General features: G+C 40.8%; 1 protein-coding gene across 1 annotated transcript in view; it reads right to left on the bottom strand.

Moving 5' to 3' along the window:
• LOC145406396 (putative glutamate receptor) overlaps positions 1 to 22,652 on the bottom strand; it is a 99,881-nt gene that overhangs the window by 5,108 nt on the left and 72,121 nt on the right. The window contains exon 13 of the mRNA XM_080277560.1: positions 22,349 to 22,456. Within this exon, the coding sequence (XP_080133686.1) occupies positions 22,349 to 22,456 (108 nt within the window). The remainder of the gene's footprint in view (positions 1 to 22,348; positions 22,457 to 22,652) is intronic.

The raw sequence follows: 22,652 nt of genomic DNA, 5'->3' as shown, positions 1-22,652 counted from the left end.
TTTGTGCTGGGAGGGGGTTGGTGATAGCCAATACCCTCTTGACAACAAAATGATACATGGCGAGTGATGAGAAAGGTGGGTGGTGAACTGAATGAAAGGAAGGCAATGATTGATTATGTGTGTGTGGATGAAAGGATGTGGAGATGTGTAATGGATGCAAGAGCTTATAGAGGTTGGGGGGGTGGACTTTCTGACCACTACTTGGTGGTGGCCAGAATCAAGATCCAAATAAGATGGAGAAATAGAAGAAGGGAAGGACGGGAAGAAGGAGTACTTGCAAGGAGAGTGGAAAGCTTACAAGAGGATGAGAATTTTTTTTTTTTTTTTTAATAACAGAACGGAGGAAGGAAAAACAAATGGGAAAAAAAAAAAAAACTATGCACCAGATTACTGGTGTCCTCTATTCATAAAATATCTGTAACAGTTAGACTTGAACAGTTGTACGTGGAAATTTGGAGGAAAACAACTCTGGGGAAGCGAGTTCCAGAGAGATGCAGTTCGGGGAATGAAAGAATTCTGATAGGCAGAAGTTCTGCAATATGGTTGAGTGACATTCCAGTCATGAGCGCTACCAGATGCCCGTGTAGCACAGGGGAAGGCATGGAGAGGTGGCACCATGGACACAACTTCGTCTGAGCATTTGCCAAAAAAATATCTGTAAAATAATGCAAGGGAGGCAACATTCCTTCTTACTTGCAGGGGAGGTAGTTTATATGTAATGGCAGGGTTGTTAATGATTCTAACAGCTTTATTCTGGATTTTGTCTAGTTGTCTTAATGCAACCTCTCCACAACCATTCCACAAGGGTGAGCAATATTCAAGCTGAGAGCGCACATGACTCTTATAAATTATAGCTAACTGCTCATCGGCGAAGAAGTTACGGACTCTGTACAATAATCCAAGTTTCTTTGAGGCGGTTTTAGCAAGTGATCTGACATGAGAGGTCCAGCTGAGGGCAGTGTTAAGTGAGACACCAAGAATTTCAATACTTTTGGAGATGGGAATATTAGTAGCACTGAAGGTAATGTACGAATCTGGTAATATCTGTCTATTAGTAAACTGTATATATTTAGTTTTACTAGCATTAAAAGAGACAAGGTTGTTTTGTCCCCATTCACTGATTGTAGATAGATCTTGATTTATGGAGATGGCTGTACTGAGTTGAGAGGTGGAGATATTAGACTTTGTAAATGGATGTCTGAGTGTGAATGAACTAAGTAGTGTTGAATCATCTGCATATGGGTGAATGGGATTGTGAGTAACAGATAAGAGATCATTAATATGAACCAGAAATAGGGTTGGCGCCAGAACTGATCCCTGCGGCACGCCGGCGTTAATTGAGTGGAAATTCGAATATACCTCATCTACTTTTACTCTTATTTTCCTGTCACTAAGATAAGAAGAAATCAAAGGAACAAAAGACGTTAGTCCATAGCAAGGGAGTTTGGACAGCAGGGAACGGTGCCATACTCTGTCGAAAGCTTTAGAGATATCAAGAGCTACTGCATGAGTTTCTCCAAAAAGATCAATTGATTGATGGATGGTATGAGTTAAGAGATTGAGTATGTCAATGGTGGATCTTTCGTGGCGAAAACCGTATTGTCTATCACTAATTAAGTTGTTGGATTCAAGATGTTTAACAATATGCTTATTAATTAAAGTTTCAAATACCTTACCAAGAGAAGATGTGACAGCTATTGGTCTATAATTGGAGGGGTCAGACGAACTTCCTTTCTTCGGGACTGGGTGGATATTGGCTTCTTTCCATGAATTTGGGAATAAAGAAGAACGTATGCATAGTCTGAATAATTTAGTTAGGACAGAGGCAAGTTCAGGGGAACACTTTTTCAAAACAATTAGCGGAATTCCATCTGGGCCTGGAGCTTTGTTGGTAGGTAAATTGTCTAGGATGGGTTATACGAATCTTGTCTGTATTTTAAGTGGGGCAATTTCGGGAGAATCAAGTTCCAGTAATGAGACATTCTGGCTGGTATCATCTATGGTAGAGTTTCTTGCAAAGGTACTAGCAAAGATATCTGCTTTCCCACATGGGTCATTTGTAATATTGCCAACTGAAGATTTTAGTGGAGGAATGGAAGATGACTTGTTAACGTTATTATTGAAAGAATTAAGAGTTGACCAGAATATTCTATTGTCATTAGGGTTGTTAAGTAGTTTTGATGCTTGTTTTTGAAGAAAGTTTGATTTAGATAGATTTAATACAGCTTTTGCATGATTTCTAGCAATTTTAAATTGGGAGAGTGATTCAGATGTTTTTGATTTTAAGTAAGAGTTATATGCTAATGACTTTTGGGCTGTTGCTCTGGCACAATTGCCATCAAACCATTTTGGAGAGTTTGATCTTTTAGTGAATTGTTGACTTGATATGAATATATCCATACCAGCTAGTATTAAGTCGCGAATGTGGGACTGGGTAGAATTGGGATCACTAGAGAAGAAAGATTGCCATGGAACATCAGCAAGATAATTTCTAAATCCATCCCAGTCAGCCCTGTCAAAGTGCCATCGGGTCACCCTGACAGGTTCGGAATGGGGAGGTGTAGGAGGGTTAACTAATGAGGCTTTGATGAGATTGTGGTCAGAGAATCCAAGTGGTGACAGTACCTCTATCCTGTATTGATCTGGATTATTTGTCAAGAATAAATCCAAGAGATGGGCATTATGGTCAGGATTATCAGGTATTCTGGTTGGTTGCTTTACCAACTGGATGAGATTAAACGATTCCGCAAACAGCTTGCACTCTAGACCAGCGTCGTCAGTCCGGGCAGAATGCAATAACCATTCAACATTGTTTATGTTAAAATCACCCAAAATGGTAATTTCATTGCCAAGGGCAAGGTCAAGGTTACTCAACTGAGTGGATATCAAATACACTGGGTTCCGAAGAAGCATTGGGGGAACGATAAACTACACAGATATATTTGGTAATGTTTTGACAATTTAATTTATATAATGAGTAATCAAAACTGGATGAAGTGAAGTTTAAAATAGTATCAACTGCATATTGGGATTTTATATAACAACAGGTGCCGCCCTTGTCTCGAAAGTTTGTAAGGAGATGGTAACCAGGAAAACAAAATGGAGATATATCGGTAGAGGGTGAGATTTGTGGTTCTGTGAGGAAAAGGCCCAAAAGGGATATGGACTGAAGGAAAAAATGAACTGAGTTTAAATTTGTGGTAAGGCCGCAGATGTTGGTAAAGAATAAAGGCCACACCGTCACCTCTTCGCCAACGAGCATTCCCGGAAATAGCAACAGTCGCTGCCAGCACAGTTGCTTGATGGCGACCGGGAGGACCCTGTGCCTCCAGCCCTACCCTGCCGGTGGTGGTAATCCGAGGTACCACCTCATTTGATTGTAAGATTGCAGCGGCCATTACTAAAGATGTGAATAGAAGGTGTGATATGTTATGTGCATGTAGTGTGGTGTAGACAGTTGAAGGTAGAGGTATTATGAGAGCATGCTGGCCTACTCTCTGTGTAAATGAATGCACTGAAAATGTTCAGAAAAGGGAGAGGGTCAGGATCAAGTCCTGAGGGCTGGTGAAACGGGAGCTCCAGCTCTCCCTATCATCAGCTTGCCATCAACCTTGGGAGTACTGCCCTGTTCGACTGGTGCTACAGTCTACAGAATATAAGAGAGAGGTGGAGGAACGATTAGGCAAATATGAATTGGAGCAGATGAGGGACGTGGAAGGTGTGTGCAGGATATTCACAGAAGAAATATGTGCAGCATGTGATGTGGTGTGTGAGATGAAGAGAAGACGGAGGGGGATGCAAGGAACAGCTTGGTGGAATGAAGAGGTGAGACAGGCTGTGGCACAAAAGAAGAAAGCATACAATGAATGGATGAGAAATAGGGACGTCGAAGAAGTTGAGAGGTGGAAGAGAGAGTTATATATAGAAAGAATGAGAGAGGTGAAAAGATTAGTAACAGAGAGTAAGAAGAGAGTGGATGAGGAATTTGGAAGGAATTTGAGTGTAAAGTGAAGGGACTGTAAGCAAATGTTCTGGAAAGAGGTGAAGAGAGTAAGACAGGGTGGAATTGAAGTTAGCAGGGGAGTGAAAGATAAAAATGGTAGATTACTAGTGGAGAAGGGAGAAAAAGTGAGAAGATGGAGAGAACACTTTGAGGAATTGTTGAACATAGAGGATGGAAGTAATGCGAGTATAAGTGGCTGGGGAATGGCTGGGAGAAGGAGGGAGGTGAGAAGAAAGGAAGAAATCAGTAGGATAGAAGTTGTGGAAGCAATGAAGAAAATTAAACTTGGGAAAGCCCCAGGAATTGATGGAGTGTGTGGTGAAATGCTGAAGCATGGGGGAGAGACAGTAGTAGAATGAATGTGGAAGATGTGCAGATTGGCCTGGGAGAAAAGTGTGGGACTACATATTATAATTGCAAATCATAATAGATAGATAGATAAATAGATAGATAGAGAGACAGATAGAAGCAGGGAGTCAGATGATGAGAAGGTATTGTGTCTGCGAGAATCGAGCAATGCTAAACATGCTTACACACTCTTAACGCAAGGAATGCTTGATAGGCACACGACAGCGCCTAGTGACCATACACACACATACTCACACACAGGCTGCTAGAACTTTCCATCCACGTGGAACACACGTGACACACCCCTGCTACACCAGAATTTAGGAAAGAGAGCTCAGACGGAGGTTAGCTATAGAACAGAGAGGTCGAGAAGGGGACAAACGATACTAGAGGCAGGTCGAAGGGGAGAAGGGCTTACCAACTCGAGAGACAGAGAGAGAGAGGGAGCGAGACTCTATATTCCGCTTTGTGTGAGAGACTTGTTAATATTTCCAAGACAAATAAAAATAGTCCCATACTATTTTTTACCTCTCCTGTCACTACATGACAAATGGGAAGCTACTACAAGACATAAAAGCCGCTCGACCACAAGTCTAAAATATATATATATAACTCAACTACAACTCAACCACAAAAGAACCACCAAGTATTTTATGACACAAATGTCACTTTATGACATTTAGTTCTAGCAGCCTGTGTGTGAGTATGTGTGTGTATGGTCACTAGGCGCTGTCGTGTGCCTATCAAGCATTCCTTGCGTTAAGAGTGTGTAAGCATGTTTAGCATTGCTCGATTCTCGCAGACACAATACCTTCTCATCATCTGACTCCCTGCTTCTATCTGTCTCTCTATCTATCTGTTTATCTATCTATCTATTATGATTTGCAATTATAATATGTAGTCCCACAAAAGTAGAGTCATGGAGGATTAGAAGTCAGGTATAATTATTCCCTTGTACAAAGGAAAAGGGGAAAAATAAGTGTTTGGTAATCACAGGGGCATTTGTCTTCTTATTATAATAGGAAAAGTGTATGGTAGGATACTTATTGACAGAGTTAGAGAAAGAACAGAGGAATTAGTTGGAGAAGAACAAGGAGGCTTTAGGCAGGGAAGAGTTTGTGTAGATCAGATATTCATTCTTAGATCTTTAGTGGAAAAGTTTCTAGAGATGGGAAAGAAGTTGTATGCGGCTTTCACGTACTTGGAGAAAGCATATGACAGGGTCGATAGACAAGGATTGTGGAAAGTGTTAAGAATATATGGAGTAGATGGAAAGTTTTTGAATGCTGTGAAGAGTATGTATGATGGTGCTAAGGCTGCAGTGCGTGTGGATAGTGGACTGTGTGAATTTTTCTCTTTGAAGGTTGAGTTGAAACAGGGATGTATCATGTCTCCATGGCTGTTCAATCTGTACATGGATGGGGTTATAAAAGAGGTACAAGGTAGGGTAGTGGATGTTGGAGTGGCCCTGGTGAGAGAGGGTAGTGTTTGGAAACTCCCTGTACTGTTGTTTGCAGATGGTACTGTGTTGTTGAGTGAAGACGAATGGGTGCTGCAAGGCTTAGTGGATGAGTTTGGGAGAGTGTGTAAGAAATGGAATATAAAGTTGAATGTAGGGAAGAGTAAAGTGATAGTCTTTGAGAGACGTGAAGTCAGTGAATGTACAACGAGGTTGGATGGTGAGGAATTGGAAAATGTGAGTACGTTTAAGTACTTGGGCAGTGTGATGAGTAAGGATGGAGGTTTGCAGGGTGAAGTGCTTGAAAGGGTAAGACAAGGAAGAAAGGTTGCTGGTTTCTTGAAAGCAGTGATAAGAAACAGGGAAGTGAGCATGGAAGTGAAAAAGTTATTACATGACAGTATTGTAATACCAACTCTAACGTATGGAAGTGAAGCTTGGACGTTGTTGGAAGGACACAAGTCAAGAGTGAGAGTAGTGGAAATGAGTTATTTGAGAGGAGCCTGTGGAGTCACATGGAGAGACAGGCTGACAAATGAGGATATAAAGGAGCATTGTGGTGTGGATGTGGATGTGATAGGAAACGTTAGGAGGAATACACTGAGGTGGTTTGGCCATGTGGAGAGGATGGAGGGTGAAAGACTGACGAAAAGAGTGTATGTGAGTGAGGTGGAGGGGGGTAGAGGGAGGGGGAGGCCGAGGATGAGATGGAAGGATGGGGTGCAGAGGTATGTGAGAGGGGGGTGTGAGTTGGGAGCAGGGCAGTGAAATGGCGATGGACAGGGCGACGTGGAGGCGATTTGTTTGTGGCCACCCCGAACGTGATTGAGGCATCTGGCAATAGATAGATAGATAGACCATCAGATGAAAGGAATGATGCCGCGTTTACTTGCAGCAGAAAAAATTGTGATAAATAATATTATTACTCCTGACTTAAAGTGATGGTAATCACGCTTTACAATAATGTTTAATTTTCCATCACTGAATGAGCTGTAGGTGCTATGATGATGCTGGTAGCAATATCCTATGAACCGAACATTACGTAACTGGCAACAACACACCAGCCTCTCCTCCATCCCAACTCCCTTGCAATCCCAAAATTTGAATTTAATCCTTAATTACAAACGATTTGTGCAAAAGAACTGCAGGAATGCATGACATGATATTAAAGAATCAATAGACTACGTAAAGTTTCTTCTTAAAACTCGTTTGTACTGGTAGGATATGGGATTTTTATGTACAATACATAGCTAATAGTACTCATCTCGCATCACCCTGCGAAGCTCCCACCCAATGACACATTTAAGCCAGAAAACTTTTACACATAAACAGCCGAAAGCCCCGAACTGGGGGCACAGAGAGCATATGTTTATAGAACAAAATATATTCAAAATTACACGATAAATTATTGGTGTAAGTTATTGTCATACGTTGCGTTACATCCTGTGCGTGGAGAGAGAGAGAGAGAGAGAGAGAGAGAGAGAGAGAGAGAGAGAGAGAGAGAGAGAGAGAGAGGTAAACTCACAGTTATCAGGCATAAATCAGCCAAGCCCTATACCGGTCAAAGCAAAACGTAAGGTATTGCATAGTACCCCCATCGGCTCATTATTAGCCATTGCGATGGATATTGCCTTACTATCCATCTCGTAACTCTGTCCCAAAAACTTTACCATGAGATGTGTCCCTCTCTGTGGCGGGGGGACACAATCTGGCCGCACTATGGGATGGTACTACTAGTCTATGGCCAGGTTGTGTTGGGAAGAATACTGCCACAGTATTCCCTGCGTGTCGTAAAAGGCGACTAAAACGTACCCTGAAGATTGTGTCTATGAATGTGCGTTGATGTAATACAATTGAGGCTAAACAGGAGGAGACTGGGAGAATGTTTGTGAGAAGAATGCTGGATGTGTTAGCTCTGAGTGAAACAAAGATGAAAGGGAAAGGTGAGTCTAAGTTTGGAAGTGTGAATGGAAGATTATCAGGTGTTGACAGAGGAAGGGCAAGAGAAGATGTGGCCTTGTTAGTGAGTCCGGAAGTACAGCAGTGTGTGATTGAATGGAAAGAGGTGTCATCGAGACTGATGTGGGTGAAAGCGAAACATGAACGTGAGTTGTGGGTGTCTGTGAGTGCATATGGGCCTGGTTGTGAAATGGATGAAGAAGAGAGGGAGTCTTTCTGGAATGATGTTGATGCGTGTCTGCAGAGTTTTGGAGCAAATATGAATGTGGTAATGATGGGCGATCTTAATGCTTGAGTGGCAAAAGTAGCAGTAGAAGATGTAGTCTAGTATGCATGGTGTGCCTGGAAGAAATGATAATGGGGGAAGAATGATAAGGATGCGCACTGAGCAAGAGATGCTGATTGGAAATTCCATGATTGAAAGATATAAGTATACATGGGTGAGACAGGAGGGTGGAAGGGTTGTTGACAGAGCATTGGTGGACTGTGTGGTTGTGTCCAGGAATGTCATAGGAAGAGTGTTGGATGTGACAGTTTTGCAAAGCTGGGAATAGCGCCGCTACTGTTTTAATAGCAATGGTGGTAACGCCATTACTTTTTTTAGCCAGTAGCGGAACTGAGAGCGCCGCTACTTAATTATCGATCATTTAAATTAAGTAAAGATAAATAAGGATGTCAGCTAGATGTAGGCAGTGCTAAAACACACACACACACACACACACACACACACACACACACACACCTTTAACTATCCCCGTCTCTAACTCCCACGCTCCCCCTCACTCTCTCTTTCAGACAAATTCTAACTCGCTACGTTATTGTTTCGTACCAATATGTTACTTTCAGTTTACATTAATGGACAAAAACATTCCTATTGTATAAAGAGCCTTTAAAAGAAAGCCCCAGTTCATTTTTCCATTCGTTTTCGTACATATCTTAAATAGGTATCATTGAAAATATAATATATCTATATAATATGTATCAATTGTAGGCCACATTTTTTTTGCCTTTTATTTACGTATGTTGCCTTTAGTAGGTATACTAGGTAACAATGAAAAAGAACATTTGTTACATTATACAGTAAATAGCTTTTTCCTGTACCTTCGGCTCTAAGCTTCATTATAGTGACACCGACATGTATATGATGTTTTTTTTTATTTTCAATATACGTATATACTGACATTACTGTTACACAATGTAACCACTCAGACTGACTAATATTATCAAAACAGTATATAGTGTATTGCTTTATCACTGAATTTTGTTGACCTTTCCTTTGCGTACCTTTTTCTTATCCAAAGTAGCGGGAGTGCCGCTACATTTCGTATCAAGTAGCGAAACCAGTAACACCACTACTTTTTCAAGCTGGTAACGGGAATGAGATCTCCGCTACTTTTTATTGGTAGCGTTCCCAGCATTGCAGTTTTGAGAGGGAAGGTAAGGGTAGAGGTATGTCTCACCACTACCTGGTGGAGGGAAAGTTGAGGGTAGGTAAGAGATGGGTGGGAGCTAGGAGAGTCAAGTGTGGCAGGGAGGTTTTGAAAGTGAGTGAGTTGGATAAAAGAGAGAAAATTATAGAGTATCAGGAGAAATTGAAAGATGAGTGGAATGCAGTGAAAGATCAGGAAAATGGCAGTGTGGAGGAGGAATGGCAGTTGTTTAACCTGCCGCGTGCCAGTGCCGTTTTAAAACGGTCTGACATAATGCTGCAGCCAGTGCCTGTGCCATTTTAAAACAGTCTAAGAAAAACTTCACTGTGACCGCATTTTTCAAGATTCACAGGTAAAAATTGGCAGGCATGTAAAGTAACTGTTCCTCTACCACCCCCCAGGCTGTCAAGGCCATGCACTCACTCACCTCCCCACCCTCACGCTTGCTCTGCCTCACTCTGCCTGTGTGCCTCACCCAGTGCTGTACATAGTGAAGGCATTTTGTAAATATTTTCACGTAAGTGTAAGTTGTAAATATTTTCATGTAAGTGTAAGGACTATATAGTGAAGTCAATTTGTAAATACCTTCATGTAAGTGCCAGGACTGTACATAATGAAGTCAGGTTGTACCTATCTTCAAGTAATTGTGATAATGCATTCACAGTGAGAAAGACATGCAAATTGTGATAGATGCTGAAGTAATAAGTGATCAGAAAAGTGTGCTGAACATTGCTATATCTTCCCAGCATAAATATCTGAGTATACCTTACATAGAAAATGGCTATCTCTCTCATATGTGGTGAGCGTGAGAGAGTGGCAATACCTGTACACGAGTATGCAGGACTCAATACAACTCATTTCCGAGCCTCGGTGAGCATTTTAATGGCAAAATTCATTGTTTCCACATGAAAATATATCATTTTAGCCAAAAAAAAAAAGGTTGAAAAATGGCTGCCACTGGGGTGACCCAGAGGGCTAAAAATAGCCAGCACCGGTGGATTAATAGTGCTGTGGTGGGGCATGCAGAAGAGGTGTACATTGTGAGACAAGTGAGTGGTGGTGTAAGAAAAGGATGTAAATTGTGGTGCGAGGAAGCATGTTTGTGGCTGAGAAGAGACGTGCATATGAAGTGTGGCTGCAGAGGAAGGATGAGGTGTTGTATGAGAGGTAAAAGGAAAAGAGGAATAGGGCAACAAGGGCTGTGCGTGATGCTAAAGTGGCAGCAGATGAGAGTGGGGTAGGCAGTTGACTGAGAATTTTCAACAGTATAAGAAAATGTTTTGGAAGGAGGTGAAAAGGGTGCAAAAGGGAGAGTCTGGGAAGGAAGAGTGAGTAAAAGCAGAGGATGGAAGGATGTCAATTTAGATGGATGCAGTAAGGAAGGGACGGGGGGAGTGTTTTGAAAGATTGTTAAATGAAGAGAAGGAAAGGGTGGCTGAGACTGTGACAGATGGAAGAGTGCAAAGAAGAAATGTGTTGGGAGAGTTGAATGATTCTTAGATAACGACGGAGGAACTGCAGGAGGCAGGAAAAGAGATGAAAATAGGGAAAACTTCAGGTATGGATGGGTGTGCTGTGGAATGTGTGAAAGGTGGTGGAGCGACTATTGTTGACTGGTTAGTAAGATTGATGAATGTGTACTTTGTGCAAGGTATGGTGCCAGTTGACTAGGTGAGTGCTTATGTGGTCTCACTGGATAAAGGTAAGGGTGATAAGAATGAATGTACTAGCTTTAGGGGTATAAGTCTTTTGAGTGTTGTAGGTAAGGTGTATGGCAGAGTGCTAATTAAGAGAGTTAGAGAGGGTACAGAGGAAGTGAATGATGATGAGCAATGTGGCTTTAGGAAAGGGAGGGCTTCAGGTGTTTGCTGTGAAACAGGTGTGTGAAAAGCATTTAGTGAAAGGTAAGGATTGTTTTGGACGTTCATGGATACAGAGAAAGCGTATGATAGAATTGATAGGGAGGCTTTGTGGACTGATTTAAGATTGTATGGACTTGATGGTAGGTTACTAAAAGGTGTGAAAAGTTTTTATGTAAATAGTAGAGCATGTGTAAGATGGGAAATACTGTGAGTGATTGGTTTCCCATAAGAGTGGGGCTGCAGCAGGGATGTGTGATGTCGCCTTGGTTGTTTAATATTTATATGGATGGTGTTGTAAGGGAGGTGAATCCAAGGGTGTTAGGTGGAGGTCTGAGTCTGATGAATGTTGATGATAGTGAGTGAAATCTGAAGCAGCTGCTGTTTGCAGATGATACTGCACCAGTGTCTGATTCATAGGAGAGATTGAGACAGTTGGTAGAGGAGTTTGGAAGGGTGTGTGAAAGAAGGAAACTGAAAGTAATTGAGAATAAGAGTATAGTGTTGAAGTGTATGAGGTTGGTAGATTTTAGGAGGATGCTTATAGGTTTGAATGGTGAGTTGCTTGAGGAGGTAGAGTGTTTTAAGTATTTAGGGTCACATTTTGCTGTGGATGGAAGAATAGATGCAGAAGTGAAGTTTAGAATGAATGAAGTAGGAAAGGTGCTGGGAGGAATGAAAAAAGTGTTTAGATGTTGTTCGCTTAGAGTGGATGAAAAGAGAAGGTTGTATGAGGGTGTTGTGGTACTGACTGCATTATGTCGGGCTGAAACATGGAATATGGGTATAACACAGAGGAAAAGTTTGAATGTAATGGAGATGAGGTGTCTAAGGAGTACGTGTGGAGTGACGCGTATGGATCGAGTGAGAAATGATGAAGTGCGTAGGAGAACTGGAGTTGTTCAGGACATGGCTGATCGAGTTGATCGGAGGGTGTTACGATGGTTTGGGCATATGGAGAGAATGGATAATGAGCGATTGGTGAAAAAGGTGACTAGATCTGATGTGAGAGGTGTAAGGCTGAGAGGGAGACCACGAATAGGATGGATGGACAGTGTGAAGAGAGTGTTGGATGCGAGAGGGATGTCTGTTGAGCATGGAAGAGTGGCTGTGTGTGATAGAAATGAATGGAGAAAAATTGTGAATGAGTAAATGATGACGCAGCCCTGGAGGGATATTTTCACGCATTTGGTCTGATCAGCTGCTCTGATCAGGTGCGTGTAAGGGGATGGGTCTATTATGATGTGGCAGGGGTAAACCAGCCCTGCTGTCGGGCCCTGCTGTGGATGTCACTGATGCACTGCGCAGTTGACCCTCGTGCAGTGTAGTGCGGTGAGGATCTGTCCCTTCTCATCTTTGGGGTTAAGATGCGAATGATTGTGTTTGAGTGGATGAGTAAATCGGGAGTGTGTCATCCTGTCTTGGCCACCTCCCTTTCCCTGGGGGAAGCACCCTAGGTATATAGATAGAAAAGATGAAAATTAAGCGCAAATTGAATAAAACAAGAAACCGCGCCAGGGCACAGCAAACCCGTCCACGGCAGTCATTTTAGTGCTCACGTATAAACAGAACAGGATATTTAGTCAGTGATGACACATATCAAATCTGAAGAAAATAGAGTGAAAATTAACGATTTTATGTCCACTTGATATTTTAGGCCCGGCCAACCTGACATTGATCCCCGTACCGCTAAGTGGGTGGTGACCTCCATGATGTAATGTGTCATGTTACAGGATGCAGATTTGGAAGATGCACCTTTAGGTTTTGGTTTTATATCGATATGAAGAATTTGAAAGGAGTTTTGGAGAAAAAACGATTTTTACTCATCCTTCATTTTTTTTTAATACACTTTTTGGCCCTACAGCCTGGGCCTTGGCCCATCCTAGCCCCAAAGTTAATCAGATGATCAGACGGTCACAGCCCATCGTCCCTGTACTTTTAGTCAAAATCGCACGTGTAGTTTTAGCATAAAGTTGTTAACAGACAGGCAGGCAGACAGACAGGGTAACAGATAATATAAGTGAAAAAAATACCTGTCCTCAAGCCCCTCCGGAGTGGGGATGGGTAATAATAATAATACAGCACAATTATACAGTAATACTGTGCCGGTTGGCTACTGTTTATGAGCTGGTTGATGCACCTCAAAGCCATTTATTGCAAAGAACGGCCTGTTACGTCCTGTTTTCGGGCCGGATATTGTATACTATAGTAAGATATTGCTTTAATAAAGCCTAGTCTGCTGTGCCGGATATTACCTTTGACCAGAAACAGAGAGGGCAGATAATTGAGAGGTTACTGTATCTATCTATCTATCTATCTATCTATCTATATATCTATCTATCTATCTATATCTATCTATCTATCTATCTATATCTATCTATCTATATCTATATATATATATATATATATATATATCTATATATCTATCTATCTATCTATATCTATCTATCTATCTATATCTATCTATCTATCTATATCTATATATATATATATATACTCTGGAATGAGGTTAATGAGTGTCTGCAGAGTTTTGGAACTAATATGAATGTGGTAATGATGAGAAACCTGAATGCTAGAGTGGGTAAGGTAGCAGTTGGAAGTGTAGTTGGTATGCATGGTGTGCCTGGAGAAGATGATAATGGAGAAAGAATGATAGGGATGTGTTTTGAGCAAAGATGATGATTGCAAACACTTTGAGAAGAAAGAAAAAAAAATATACATGGGTGAGACAGGAGGGTGGAAGGGTTGTTGATTGAGCATTGATGAACTATGTGTTTGTGTCCAGGAATGTAAGTGGAAGAATGGTGGATGTGAGAGTTTTGAGAGGGGTATGTGGAAGCATCTCTGACCACTAGCTGATGGAGGGAAAGTTGAGAGTAGGAATGAGGTGGGTGAGAGTTAGGAGAGTTCGGTGTGGCAAGGAGGTTTTGAAAGTGAGTGAGTTGGATAAAAGAGAGATAATGATAGAGTATCAGAGGTAGAAAAATTAGTGGACTGCAGTGAAGGATCAGGAAACTGGCGATGTGGAGGAGGAATGGCAGTTGTTTCAGAGTGCTGTGGTGGGGCATTTAGAAAGGGTATGTGGTGTGAGACTGTCAGGACTCCATATTATAATTACAAATCATAATAGATAGATAAATAGATAGATAGACAGACATATAGAAGCAGCAAGTCAGAGGATGAGACAGGTATTGTGTCTGCGAGAATCGAGCAATGCTAAACATGCTTACACACTCTTAACTCAAGGAATGCTTTATAGGCACGCAACAGCGCCTCGTGACCATACACACACACATACACACATACTCACACACAGGTTTCTAGAACTTTCCAACCACAGTGTAACACACGTGACACGACCCCTGCTACACCAGAATTTAGGAAGCAGAGCTCAGAAGGAGACAGGCCATAAAACAGACAAGGAGTAGGGAGAAGAGCCTAGCAACATGGGTGAGGGGGAGGAAGAGAGAGAGACAGCGAGACAGGGAGGTAGCTCGCGGGACTTTATACTTCACTCTGTGTGAGAGACTTTGTTAATATTTCCAAGACAAATAAAAATAGTCTCATACTATTCTTTACCTCTCCTGTCATTGCATGACAAATGGGAACGAAGATTATCTACTTACAAACTATTCACGTATAACAACCGCTCGTCCACAAGTCTAATATATGTATAACCAACTACAATCAACTACAAGCACTTACAAAGTTATTGTAAGATATGGCGGCAGCGAACGTACGAACCTCGTCTACGAATCAACAGTGAATTCCTACAAAATACAAGCCCACGAGTGTACAATTGATTCTGCATTATCAAGAGTGAAAACAAAAAATACCTCTTACAACCAACAACTCACAACCAGCTCCTGACAGTATTCTCTCCAACCCCCCCTTCGTCTCCACGATCAGCAAGCTGATTTAGAAGTGGTCACACGACGTCTTGCCAGTAGTTTAACAAAATACAGATACAAACAATCTTGCAGTTTCTACGACGAACCAACGAACTACAACAATCTACGATCAACTACAAGTAACAACTCTACGAGTCGTTTGTATAATCTTCTACACGCACCTACAAGTAGTGACAGTCTTTATCCCACAACGAGTAAATCACAAGAAAAAAGGACCGCGAATGCATCGAGAAAGAAAAACAAAACAAGCAAACGAAGAGTGAGGCACGAATCACAACTCACAACCATCAGACCTCACCCTTCTCTCTCTGCTACCGTCCCCCAACCTCCACCGCTGACGCAGGAGTGAAGAGGTCAAGACAACGAAGCAAATACCAAGTCCATATTCACAACCCATCTTACTCACTTATCTTCACTGAAGTTACTCATTGCTACTCTGTTACACACCACAGCTACCAGTGTGAGAAGTCGACGTCACCATACAGTACGTGTTTGCTGAGACGACAACACGTCAATTAACCCGTGTAGAACAACGCTATCACCACGTGCAACACCACTCACACCATTTCCACCACGGTAAAAATTAGTGAGTCACATAGTTACTTCATTCATACGATACACAGTGATAGACAACACATTTTGCACAAACATATAAAAGCTGCTGTATAATTACAACTTAAATTCTTATACCTACTTCAATTATCATCATAATTCAATCATTAAATACTTGCACCAACAATTAATATTCTACACTGTATATATTCATTCATTTATTATAACAGTTATTTACTACCAATGAGTGTTACCATTTATACCTACATAAAATACGCGTTTCATACATACAGCTACACATTATTACATCTACAAAGTAATAAAGAAAATATACCATCACAGTTACTCAGTGAGCGATTAAAAGAACTGTATAAAACATTTATTAATTAAAGCTACCTTGTTGAAACAGATAAATTAAGTTACAAGGAAAACCAGAAAATAAACAATGGCCAACACAAATGACGTTAGCAAGATTGAACATCTTCCCCACAGTCGTGAAGACAAAGATTTCCACACAGTGCTGACGCACATATTGCCCACGATAGGTATAAGTGAACAACAAGTCAGTGTATATAGTTAATACTGTATATAGTATATATATATATATATATATATATATATATATATATATATATATATATATATATATATATATATATATATATATATATAAAATAAAATATGGGGCTATATAATATCATTTTCAGTAATATCTGTGCAATATAAACTAAACCTTAAACAAGGGTCCCAAGGGAATTAACCAGCGATTATGCAACCTCGAGCAACACCGAAAAAACGTAGACAAACGAAGAAAAACAAACTATAGAAAATCAATATACAAAAAAGAAAAGAAAAAGAAATAGAGTACGATCACATAAGAAACAAATGAAAATACGCGTAAATGTTACTACAAATGCCAAAATATCACATAAACTCCTTCTATAAGTGAAACAAAAAGCAAATTGTTGTCTCCACAAGCTAGTGGCATGGCACATCATCAACCGCAGCATGACCGGATTCAGTGTCAGGACTGCAATTATTACAATTATGTAACTACAAACGTTATGTAACTACATGCATTATGTAACAATTATGTAACAGTTGCATTAACAAGTTGTAACTTTTTTGTAACTTTAATTACAATTATAAGGCCAACACAATTAGGTAACAGTTGCATTAACAAAATGTAACTACAATTATAAGGCCAACACAATTATGCATTACCACAATATTATGTAACAATTCATAAAATATTACAATTATGTATTACTACTCGTACAATGTTACTACAATGTAACAATTACATTACAATTATGTAACAATTCACAATGTTACAATTATGTATTACCACAATGTTACTACAATATTATGTAAAATCATACAATTTTGCTACAATTCTGTATTACCAGAATCATCATACAAGTTGGGTGAAATATTAGACATTACTAAAGGGATAACTCAATATGTAATGTAATAACCTAGCAGTATTACCATTCCACAATTATATGCGTATGTCTGTTATACATACACATCATACAAAATGTCATACAACAACCATTGCATTTATTCAAATATGTATACAACTTGTTTAAAATGTAATATTACTAGATCATTGCAATTTATTATGAATATTGTATGTGTTCAATATTATAATCAATATTATGTACTAATAGATTAGCATATGTCAATAATGATTGCTGTTGGAGGACCTCCAGTACGTGGCCGAGCAGTGTCAGGACTCCATATTATAATTACAAATCGTAATAGATAGATAGATAAATAGATAGATAGACAGACAGATAGAATTAGCAAGTCAGAGGATGAGACAGGTGTTGTGTCTGCGAGAATCGAGCAATGCTAAACATGCTTACACACTCTTAACTCAAGGAATGCTTTATAGGCACACGACAGTGCCTCGTGACCATACACACACATACACACATACTCACACACAGGTTTCTAGAACTTTCCAACCACACTGTAACACACGTGACACACCCCTGCTACACCAGAATTTAGGAAGCAGAGCTCAGAAGGAGACAGGCCATAGAACCGGCAGGTAGTAGGGAGAACGAGCCTAGCAACATGGGCGAGAGAGAGAGAGAGAGAGAGAGAGAGAGAGAGACTGGGAGGTAGCTCGCAGGACTTTATACTTCACTCTGTGTGAGAGACTTTGTTAATATTTCCAAGACAAATAAAAGTAGTCCCATACTATTCTTTACCTCTCCTGTCATTGCATGACAAAAGGGAACCAAGATTATCTACTTACAAAGCTACTCACGTATAACAACAGCTCGTCCACAAGTCAAATATATATATAACTAATCTACAAAACATCACTACAAGAATATACAAAGTTACTGTGAGAAGACGAGTGGGTGGTGGTGTAAGAGAGGGAAGTGAACTGTGGTGCAAGGAAGTAAGTATGGCTGTGACTGAGAAGAGTCATGCATATGAAGTGTGGCTGCAAAGGAAGCATGAGGTGTCATATGAGAGGTGTAAGAAATGAGGAATAGGGTCAGAAGGGCTGTGCATGATGCTAAAGTGGCAGCAGATGAGAGGTGGGGTAGGCGGTTGACTGAGGTTTTTCAACAGAATGAGAAAATGTTTTGGATGGAGGTGAAAAGGGTGCAAGGGGGTAGAGTTTGTGAAGGAAGGGCGAGTAAAAGCAGAGGGTGGAAAGATGCTAACTGAGATGGATCCAGTAAGGAAGAGATGGGCGGAGTATTTTGAAAGATTGTTAAATGCAGAGGAGGAAAGGGATGCTGAGATTGTTGGAGATGGAAGGGTGCAAGGAATAAATGTGTTGGGAGAGTTGAATGACTCCTTGATCACAGTGAAGAAGGTGCAGGAGGCAGGAAAAGAGATAAAAGCAGGGGAAGTGGCATGTATGGGTGGGTGTGCTGTGGAATGTCAGAAAGGTGGTGGAGCAACTATTGTTGACTGGTTAGTAGGATTTCTGAATATGTGTTTTGCGAGTGTTATGGTGCAGATTGACTGGGCAAGTGCATGTGTGGTTCCACTGCATAAAGCTAAGGGTGATGGGAATGCATGTATTAGTTTTAGGGGTATAAGTCTGTTGAGTTTTGTAGGTATGGTGTATAGTAGTGTGTTGAACTAGAGAAGGTGAGGAGCAATGTGGCTTTAGGAGAGGGAGGGGATGCGTGGATCAGGTGTTTGCTGTGAGACATGGATATGAAAGTTATTTGGCGAAAGGTAAGGATGAGTTTTGGGCATTCATCGATTTAGAGAATGCGTAAGATTCAACTGATAGGGAGGCTTGCGGGTTGTTTTGAGATTATATGGACTGGATGGCAGGTTGTTAAGAGGAGTGAAATGTTTTTATGTAAGTAGTAGAGCTTGTATAAGAGTGGGAAATACTGTGAGTGATTGGGTTCCCGTGAAAGTTGACCTGAGACAAGGATGTGTGGTATCATCTTGGTTTATTTTATATTTGTATGGATGGTGTTGTAAGGGAGATGAATGCGAGTGTCAGGTGGAGGTTTCATTCTGGTGAATGGTGATGGTGGAGAGTGGAATCTGAATCAGCTTCTGTTTGATGATGATACTGCACTGGTGGATGATTCGGAGGAGAAATTAAGATAAATGGTAGAGGAGTTTGGAAGGGTGTGTGAAAGTAAGATTTTGACGGTAAACGAGAACAAGAAGTAAAGTGATGAAGTGCACGAGGTTGGTAGATGGTAGGAGGACGAATGTATTTTGTTTGGTGGGTTGCTTGAGGAGGTAGAGCTTTTTAAGTGTTTAGGGTCACATGTTGTTGTGGATGGAAGAATAGATGTATAGGTGAAGTTTAGAATGGATGAAGTAGGAAAGTGCTGGGAGGAATAAAAAAAAGTGTTTAAATGCCATTCTCTTGGAATGGCTGTAAAGAGAAGGCTGTATGAGGTTGTAGTGGTGTTGACTGCATTATGTGGGGCTGAAACATGGAATATGGGTGTTGCAGAGAGGAAGAGTATGGATGTAATAGATATGAGGTGTCTGAGGAGTACGTGTGGAGTGACGCAAATGGATGGAAAAAGAAATGATGAAGTGTGAAGGAGAGCTAGAGTTATGCAGAAGACGGCTGAATGAGTTGAACAGCGTGTGTTGCGAAGTTTTGGACATATGGAGAGAATGGATGAAGAGCAACTGGTAGAAAAGGTAACTGGACCAGTTGTGAGAGGTGCAAGGCTGAGAGGAAGACAATGAATAGAATGGATAGACTATGTGGAGAGAGCGTTAGATGCGAGTGGGATGTCTGTAGAACAAGGAGTGGCTGAGCATGATGGGGATGATTTGAGAGAAATTGTGAATGAATGAATGAATGAATGGTGATGCGACCCCGAGGTTCTCCCGTATTTGGTCTAATCAGCTGAACAGGTTAGTTGCGGGTAAGGGGATGGGTCCAATTTGATGTGGCAGGGGTAAACCAGCTCTTCTGTCGGGCCCTGCTGCAGATGTCGCTGATTGCACTGCGCAATTAACCCTCATGCGGTGTGGTACGGTGAGGATATGTCCCTTCTTCCTTTGGGGCTAAGATACGAGTAAATGTGTATGTGGATGAGTAAATTAGGAGTGTGTCGTCCTTTGTCCCCCTTTTGGGGGAAGCAGCCCAGGTATATGTATATATATATATATATATATATATATATATATATAGATAGATAGATAGATAGATAGATAGATACATACATACATACATACATACATACATAGACAGATAGATAGATAGATACTGTTTCACTGCCTTATGCATCGTATAAAAGAGTATCATCTGTGGGCAAAAGGACATACTGTCTTGAAGACATTTGAGTCATCCAGAGATATATGAGTGAGGATGGTGTGAATTGGAGAAAGGACAGCCTTGTGGTGAAGAAAAGGGTGACATGGAGGGAGTCCGTTTGCAGCTGTTAGCTAATAAATTTTTACCACCATAAGCGTTGGGTGAAGAAAGGAATAGAATAATATGAGGAAGCATTTCCTGCTACTGTAAGGGAATGGAAAGGAAGATGGCAAACAGGCGTAATATAAGAGAGAAGTAGAGAAGCGACTGTGTAGATGTAAGTCGCAGTAGACAGAAGAGGTGGAGGGTGAATTCCTGGAGCTAGGACCCATGGATCATATAGCACTGCAGGAAAAGGCAAAATCCTTAGATAGATAGGTAAATCTCTAACCAGAAATATACAACTCTGGTGCGGACTCCAATTGGCAACCCTATGGTTGCCACTGAAAACTTCTTTCTGGCCCCTGGTGGAGGTGAGAGAGACGTAAAAGATATTAACAAAAAAAAAAAAAAGAAAAACAAAAACTTGTCAGCATGTTAGCTAGTATGAGGGATGAAGAGGAGACTTAAATGGATGCAAGGAACTGCATAGTGGAATGAAGAGGTGAAACAAGCTGTGGCAGAGACGGCACACGATGGACTATGTGGAGAGGGGGGGAAAGAGTTATCTGTAGAGCATAGGAGAGAAATGAAAAGATTGCTATGAGAGGGTAAGACATGTGAGAATGAGAAATTTGAACGAAATCTGAGTGCTAATATAAGGAAATGTAAGAAAATGTGTTGGAAGGAAGCCAAGAAAGTGAGAGAGAGTGATAAAGGAAGCAGTCGAGAAGTGGTAGATAATATGGTATAATGTTGGTGGAGAAGGCAGAAAAACTTGGCAGATAGAGAGAACACTTTAAAAAAAAATTTGAATATTGAAAAGGGAAGTAGTGCAAGTATCAGTGATTAGAGAATGGCTTGGAGAATTGAGGCGAGTAGGGAGAAAGAGATTAGAAGAACGGATATGCTAGAAACAAAGAAGATTGTCAAAATGGATAAAACCTCAGGAATTGATGAGGTTTGAGGTGAAATGTTGAAGTGCGGGGAAGGGTTAGTGATAGAATGGATACGGAAGATGTGTAGATTAACCTGGGAGGAAGGCAGTGTCCGGGATGATTGGAAGTCACGTATGATTCTTCCACTATGCGAAGGGAAAGGCAAAAGGGAGGTGTGTGTGGCAATCACTGGTTAATTTGTGAAGCACAGTGTGATTTGGTCAGGTGGAGAGGATAGAAAATGAGAGACTGACTAGAAGAGCGTATGTGAGTGAATTGGAAGGGGAGACCAAGAACGAGATGGAGGAGAGGTGGAGTGGGAAGATGTATAAGAGACGGATGGTGAGTTGGAGGGAGGGTAGCCAAATGGCAAAGGACAGTGTGTCGTTGAGGTGATTTGTTTATGGCCACCCCTTACAGAATTAAGGTGTTTGACAGTAGATAGAGAGGTAGACAGACAGATACTGTAGATAGATAGACAGACAGATAGTAAAAAATAGTGAGACGTAAACAGCTGAAATATAAGAAGTTTTGTCCTCTACTGTATATACATTCTTGAATATACTGACGCATGCTATGTTTCATATGTGCGTGTGCTAACATGTAAGTATGTCTGTGTACTCATGTGTATTTCAGCATGCATTTGTATATTGGTATCCATGTGTGTGTTTCCACATGTGCATATTAAAGGAATGGGGGTATAAGATTTTAATCATACTTGCAACGACTTGCATATCATTGGCATGACCTGTGTGTGTAATAATAATAATAATAATAATATTAATAATAATCCACAGTTTATTAAAACAAGGCAGCCCTAAGACTGAAATATACATAAAAGAGTTAAAAAGTAGCTTAAGTAAAAAGGAGCACTGCCTTAAATGTCATTGCCAAATTTACAGAAAGTGATAATAACTAGGTTATTATCACCAGGTGTGTGTGTGTGTGTGTGTGTGTGTGTGTGTGTGTGTGTGTGTGTGTGTGTGTGTGTGTGCTGATACCCTCACATGTTATTGGTGGGCTCAAGGTAGGGCGAGTTGCGCTGGAATGCGACGGAAACCATGCTGGAGTACACCTTCTCTTGCGCTATGTACAAATGACACTGCCCCGTTGTACTGTAGGAGAACATCATCATCATCATCATCATCGTCATTATTATTGTTATTATTATTATTATTATTATCATCATCATCATCATCATCATCATCATCTTCATCATCACTGTTATCATCAACAGCACATAATCATGACCATCCATATTATCACTATCATCATCATCGTATCCACCATCATTAACATAATTACAACAGG

This window comes from Coenobita brevimanus, chromosome 8 (assembly GCF_032717465.1).
Source record: "Coenobita brevimanus isolate Jiangsu-jjx chromosome 8, ASM3271746v2, whole genome shotgun sequence".
NCBI classification, from domain to species: domain Eukaryota; kingdom Metazoa; phylum Arthropoda; class Malacostraca; order Decapoda; family Coenobitidae; genus Coenobita; species Coenobita brevimanus.
The sequence above is the reverse complement of the archived record's forward strand: the minus strand, read 5'-3'. Positions and strand labels throughout refer to the sequence as shown.